The following is a 6,936-nucleotide window of genomic DNA, read 5'->3' on the forward strand; positions in this document are numbered from 1 at the left end:
AAAATATGCAGGGGTGAACCACCGGGCATCCCCAAGCTTAGATCTTTCACTCTCCTTGATCATATTGTATCATCCTCCTCTCTTGATCCTTGAAAACTTCCTCCACACCAAACTCGAAACAACTCATTAGAGGGTTAGTGCACAATAAAAATTCACATGTTCAGAGGTGACACAATCATTCTTAACACTTCTGGACATTGCACAAAGCTACTGGACATTAATGGAACAAAGAAATTCATCCATCATAGCAAAAGAGGCAATGCGAAATAAAAGGCAGAATCTGTCAAAACAGAACAGTCCGTAAAGATGGATTTTATCGAGGCACCAGACTTGCTCAAATAAAAATGCCCAAATTGAATGAAAGTTGCGTACATATCTGAGGATCACTCACGTAAATTGGCATAATTTTCTGAGATACCTACAGAGAATTAGACCCAGATTCGTGACAGCAAAGAAATTTGTTTCTGCGCAGTAATCCAAATCTAGTATGAACCTTACTATCAACGACTTTACTTGGCACAACAATGCACAAAACTAAGATAAGGAGAGGTTGCTACAGTAGTAAACAACTTCCAAGACTCAAATATAAAATAAAAATACTGTAGTAAAAACATGGGTTGTCTCCCATAAGCGATTTTCTTTAACGCCTTTCAGCTAGGCGCAGAAAGTGTATATCAAGTGTTATCAAGAGATGATGCATCGACATTACCTTGGGCTTTACCCTTACCTTTCTTGTTCTTTTTCTTACTCTTTGACTTAGGGAATATATGTCTACCCCCAGGTGTAGAGGTGAATTTTAGGGTGCCTTCTCCCATATCTATGACTGCTCCCAATAGTTTCAGTAGGGATCTTCCGAGTGTGATTTGTCCTGTTCCTGCACATTCAATAACAAGATAATCAATGGATATTGTTCTCCCAAGAATGGTTGTATGCACACCCGCAGCTATTCCTTTAGGAATTATAACAGAGTTATCAATAAGAGTTATTCCTTCTCCCCCTTCAACGAATCCCCAGAGTTTCAAAGATTCATGAATACTCTTAGGCATTAGGTAAAATTCAGTCATAATATCACAATTGGCATGAAGAGTTTGGTCACCAATAACAATTTTAATGGTAGGATCCCATAATGAAGGTTTAGAGTTCACTAAAACTTGATCAAGATGGTTACGAACATATCTATAATTTTCATTCAAGCGAGATGCACTTGTCTCAAGGGTGTTTAATCTATTATAAATGCTAATAAGGGCTGAATCAAAGTTATTAGCTGAATCATGTGATGCAACCAACTTCTTTATGACATTAAAAGCTTGATCCCCATTGCAATGAAGGAAATCTCCTCCCACTACAGCATCCAAGGCATATCTATAGCGAATCATAAGACCAAAATAAAAATTACTAAGGAGCAAACTTAGAGTCATTTGAGGTTCAGCTTTACGATAAGAAGTAAAAATTCTGGACCAAGCATCTTTAAAACTCTCCTCATCCCCTTGTTTAAAAGTGAAGACTAATTCCTCAGGTGAAGAAGTAACAACTGCAGAACTAGACATGGTAACAAAAGTAAAATGCAAGTAACTAATAATTTTTTTTGTGTTTTTTATATAAAGTGCAAGACAGTAAATAAAGTAAAGCTAGCAACTAAATTTTTTTGTGTTTTGATATAAGTGCAGCAAACAAAGAAAGTAAATAAAATAAAGCAAGACAAAAACAAAGTAAAGAGATTGGATTGTGGAGACTCCCCTTGCAGCGTGTCTTGATCTCCCCGGCAACGGCGCCAGAAAAAATGCTTGATGGCGTGTAAGACACACGTCCGTTGGGAACCCCAAGAGAAAGGTGCGATGCGTACAGCGGCAAGTTTTCCCTCAGAAAGAAACCAAGGTTTATCGAACCAGGAGGAGCCAAGAAGCACGTTGAAGGTTGATGGCGGCGAGATGTAGTGCGGCGCAACACCAGGGATTCCGGCGCCAACGTGGAACCCGCACAACACAACCAAAGTACTTTGCCCCAACGAAACAGGTGAGGTTGTCAATCTCACCGGCTTGCTGTAACAAAGGATTAGATGTATAGTGTGGATGATGATTGTTTGCAGAAAACAGTAAAACAAGTATTGCAAGTAGATTGTATTCGATGTAAAAGAATGGACCGGGGTCCACAGTTCACTAGAGGTGTCTCTCCCATTAGATAAATAGCATGTTGGGTGAACAAATTACGATCGGGCAATTGACAAATAGAGAGGGCATGACCATGCACATACATGATATGATAAGTATTGTGAGATTTAATTGGGCATTACGAAAAAGTACATAGACCGCTATCCAGCATGCATCTATGCCTAAAAAGTCCACCTTCAGGTTATCATCCGAACCCCTTCCAGTATTAAGTTGCAAACAACAGACAATTGCATTAAGTATGGTGCGTAATGTAATCAATAAATACATCCTCGGACATAGCATCAATGTTTTATCCCTAGTGGCAACAACACATCCACAACCTTAGAACTTACTGTCACTGTCCCAGATTTAATGGAGGCATGAACCCACTATCGAGCATAAATACTCCCTCTTGGAGTTAAGAGTAAAAACTTGGCCAGAGCCTCTACTAATAACGGAGAGCATGCAAGATCATAAAAAACACATAGGTAATAGATTGATAATCAACATAACATAGTATTCTCTATCCATCGGATCCCGACAAACACAACATATAGAATTACAGATAGATGATCTTGATCATGTTAGGCAGCTCACAAGATCCGACAATGAAGCACATGAGGAGAAGACAACCATCTAGCTACTGCTATGGACCCATAGTCCAGGGGTGAACTACTCACTCATCACTCCGGAGGCGACCATGGCGGTGAAGAGTCCTCCGGGAGATGATTCCCCTCTCCGGCGAGGGTGCCGGAGGCGATCTCCAGAATCCCCCGAGATGGGATTGGCGGCGGCGGCGTCTCAGTAAGGTTTTCCGTATCGTGGCTCTCGGTACTGGGGGTTTCACGACGAAGGCTTTAAGTAGGTGAAAGGGCAACGCGGGGGGCCACACGAGGGCCCCACACACCAGGGCCGCGCGGCCAGGACCTGGGCCGCGCCGCCCTATTGTGGCGGCGCCTCGTGGCCCCACTTCCTTTCCCCCTCGGTCTTCTGGAAGCTTCGTGCAAAAATAGGACCTTGGGCGTTGATTTCGTCCAATTCCGAGAATATTTCCTTTGTAGGATTTCTGAAACCAAAAACAGCAGAAAACAGCAACTGGCTCTTCGGCATCTCGTTAATAGGTTAGTGCTGGAAAATGCATAAATACGACATATAATGTGTATAAAACATGTAGATATCATCAATAATGTGGCATGGAACATAAGAAATTATCGATACGTCGGAGACGTATCAATAGAAAAGGATAAATATGCTATTAACACACCGGTTAATACGTAATTAACGGGTCCTTTTCACTTCGTGGCAGAGGCTGGACCTAGCGGAGCGGCCGCCTACCCGTGCCTAGCAAGATCACTACCCGCACGTATTTAGCGAGGCCGTTTCTGTCGACTGTGTGTGGCGCAGACATAGCAAGCTCGCTGCTCGCCATGCCATGAAGGCCGCCGCCGCCGAGCTAGGGAGCCACATTGAAAATCAAGCCCGACGCTCACCACGCCCTGGAGGCCGCTGATGCCGAGCTGGGGAGCCACGCGGAAAAGCAAGCCCACCGCTCGCCGTGACATGGTGGCCGCGGCCGAGCTGGGGAGCCAGACATACGACGGTGGTAGGTGTCGGAGTCGCGTCGACGGCCATGGATTCTCAGGTGGCTAGTGAGATTAGTCATGAAATTCATGGATCATATGGTCCAGCCTTTCTCATAAATATTCAGTTTTTGGGATGGGATCATCCATATTTTCTGGTCACGAACCAAACGCACATTTACTCCCTTCAAGTTTGGTTGGAAGGGGGGACACTGAAGCACGCCCCATTTCAGATAAATTCGAATTTATGCAGTCCAAACTTGATTACTTATAGGGGAATATGGAAGGGTAACCAATTTATTTGATTAATTTTTTAGGTTTTCACACTCCCTATGAAGTGGAGCCTTCACGGGAAGAAGGAAAAAACAGCTTCCGCAGGATGGATTCGACCGCACGACAATAGTACAATGGCGATGCGGACACCGGAGCAATAGCCATCTGAAATATATTAAGCAGCAACACCTCTAGAGAGGGAATGGCATTTCCAGTTTCCGTTCTATTACCACAAATCTTAGCAGATTAAAAACTTGCATATGGTTTTGAGAGAAAAAAAAAGCACTGACTTAGAAACTTTCCTACCCGATCATTTCAACGTACCCATCTTCTACCCGAGCTCCCACGAAGGACCAAGTTTTTGTTACCCCTCCTTTCGGATGTTACGTCTAAATACTCTGCTTTTTCAACCGATCGATCTTCTACTTGAGCTCCTTACATGGATCATGTGCTAAAACTCTGTTGTGGACCAGAAACTTATATAAGCCTCCACAATGATTCTACGATGCCATTTTTTTAACAAATTTCTATAGAGAATCATGTATTGCAACGTGTCGTGCCACCGGCAAGCTCGGGCAGTCGAGGGATGGTAGATATGCCCCTGCTTAGAGTGGTCTAGTGCTTTGAGTGAGCCAATCACCACTAGTTAGTTTGGATACCAGTTTCGACAACTTGTTTGCGTGTGGATCATCGTAGCATCTGCATCGTAGGTTTTGAGGATGGCAGGTATGGTGATTATCTAGGTGGTTGACGTGTGCCAGTTCTATTTATAACTTATTTCTGCAGTAATACTTTCATAATAATATCGATGCAAGTTTTTGTGGTGTAGTTAAGTTGGTTACCAAAGCTTGTTTGCCACTTTTTTCCTTTCACATAAACGAACAAGTACATATTATCTTCACCGCGGTGGCTACCGATCGATAACCGTATTTCTCAGTTGCACAAGTAAACAGGTTTGCTGAACAAAAGAACCAAAATGCTTCAATTTTAGATTCTTGAACTTACACAAAACTTGGAGTACCAAGAAACCATATTATTATTATAAGGCGTCCTCGTTTTACGTATTTTTTGTTTGACCAAGAATTGCTTCAAATATATAATGAGTGTTTGTATGAAATTAGCATCATTAGAAAGTGCTTTTCAATATGAATCCAACGGTGCTAATTACATATAATATAATCAAGATTTTGTTGCTCAATTTTTATGGTCAAAGTTCGTCTTGGAATACGCGTGCGCCTTATTCCTTAAAACGGAGGTAGTAGATTGAAAGTATCAACTTGACATTTTCATTTCTCAAGTAGCAATCCTAGGGTCCGCGCATCCTAGTGAAACCAAGTTTCAAGTCAATACAAAACTCCAAATTTGCAGTCCTCGGATTTAGTAAATAGAACGTCACTTCCTAATGCTGAAACTTTCAACTCAATATACTAAGTCCTTCTAGTTTAAGATTCACTCATGCATTAACCTCGAAATCTCCATCATTAGCTAGTAGTAGATAAATAGATTATGAACATTTACGCTTAACCATGCGACCAGAAAGGCAGAACACATAATCACATACTTTAACGGAGCAGTGTAGACTCTGCTTGAGAGTTGAGACAACACAAACTATAAAGTAGAAACAATCTGCGCAATAGAAAATGAACAAAGCAGCGTACATGGAGTCCATCATCCAAACAATAAAATAGGAACGAGTTGAGTTGGAGTTAACGCTACTATTCTCCCTCGTATTGTCACCCATGGCGTGGCCTCGAGGAAGCTGCTCCCAAGCCCCAATTGACCACGTTTTGCTGCCGTTGCACACTGAGCAATCCAAAGTCCAACACACCATATAAATTGCTCCATGCCCTCGCAATCCAAGTCCAACACACACCATCAGCCGTACGCGTTCGAGTAGCTCCGGCAGCCAAGCGTCAACGTACCGAACAGTCCATCCCTCATACACTGATAGAACGAGTGGTGAAGAAGAGAGCTAGCTGAGCTAGCTAGCAATGGGGAGGTCGCCATGCTGCGAGAAGATGGGGCTCAACAGGGGGCCGTGGACGGCGGAGGAGGACATGACCCTAATCGCTCACATCGAGCGCCATGGGCACAGCAACTGGCGGGCGCTGCCGAAGCAGGCTGGGCTGCTGCGGTGCGGCAAGAGCTGCCGCCTCCGGTGGATCAACTACCTGCGGCCGGACATCAAGCGCGGCAACTTCACCGGCGAGGAGGAAGACGCCATCATCCAGCTCCACGCCATGCTCGGCAACAGATGGTCCATGATCGCGGCGAGGCTGCCGGGGAGGACGGACAACGAGATCAAGAATGTCTGGCACACGCACCTCAAGAAGCGACTCGAGTCCTCCAAGCCGTCCGCTGCGCCCAAGCGCAACGCCAAGAAGCATGCGGCTGTGATTACGCATGATGGCCCGACGACCTCCGTACCAGTGCTGCCGGAGCAACCCATCTCGGCGTCCGCCACTGACTACGCGATGGCGAGCTCGTCGTTGGAGTCCACGGAAAGCTTCAGCCCGGACTCGCAGGAGTTTCAGATCGACGACAGCTTCTGGTCGGAGACACTGGCAATGACGGTGGACAGTTCCAGTTCCGTGATGGACGCGGGCGACCCCCTGCTGGCGGCGGACGGTGCTTCGATGCTATCGAGCAACGCGGACTTCTGGGTAGAACTGTTCATGCAGGCTGATGACATGCAGAATCTGCCCCAGATTTATACCTAGCTCCTGGACTTGTTTCTTGTTCATTTTTCTCGTACTACCCCATTCTTTGAATCTTTGGTGTGCAGCACACGTTTTAGTGCGTGTGTATCTTTTTAGTTTTTGAAGTAGGAGTATACAAAATGAAAGAGCTCGTGAACCGGAGGAAAAAGTAATCGTTGACATCTGCAGAAATTGTAAGCCCTTTGCTAATTCTAGGTGTTTACACCTTTGGAAGGA

At 44.6% G+C, this 6,936-nt stretch overlaps 1 protein-coding gene across 1 annotated transcript; it reads left to right on the forward strand.

The window, feature by feature from the left end:
* Positions 1-5,991: 5,991 nt before the first annotated feature.
* On the forward strand, positions 5,992-6,720 carry LOC124690292 (transcription factor MYB30-like). The gene has a single exon (XM_047223692.1). The coding sequence runs from the start codon at positions 5,992-5,994 to the stop codon at positions 6,718-6,720; it is 729 nt and encodes a 242-aa protein (XP_047079648.1).
* The last annotated feature ends 216 nt before the right edge of the window (positions 6,721-6,936 follow it).

This window comes from Lolium rigidum, chromosome 2 (assembly GCF_022539505.1).
Source record: "Lolium rigidum isolate FL_2022 chromosome 2, APGP_CSIRO_Lrig_0.1, whole genome shotgun sequence".
Taxonomy (NCBI): Eukaryota; Viridiplantae; Streptophyta; class Magnoliopsida; order Poales; family Poaceae; genus Lolium; species Lolium rigidum.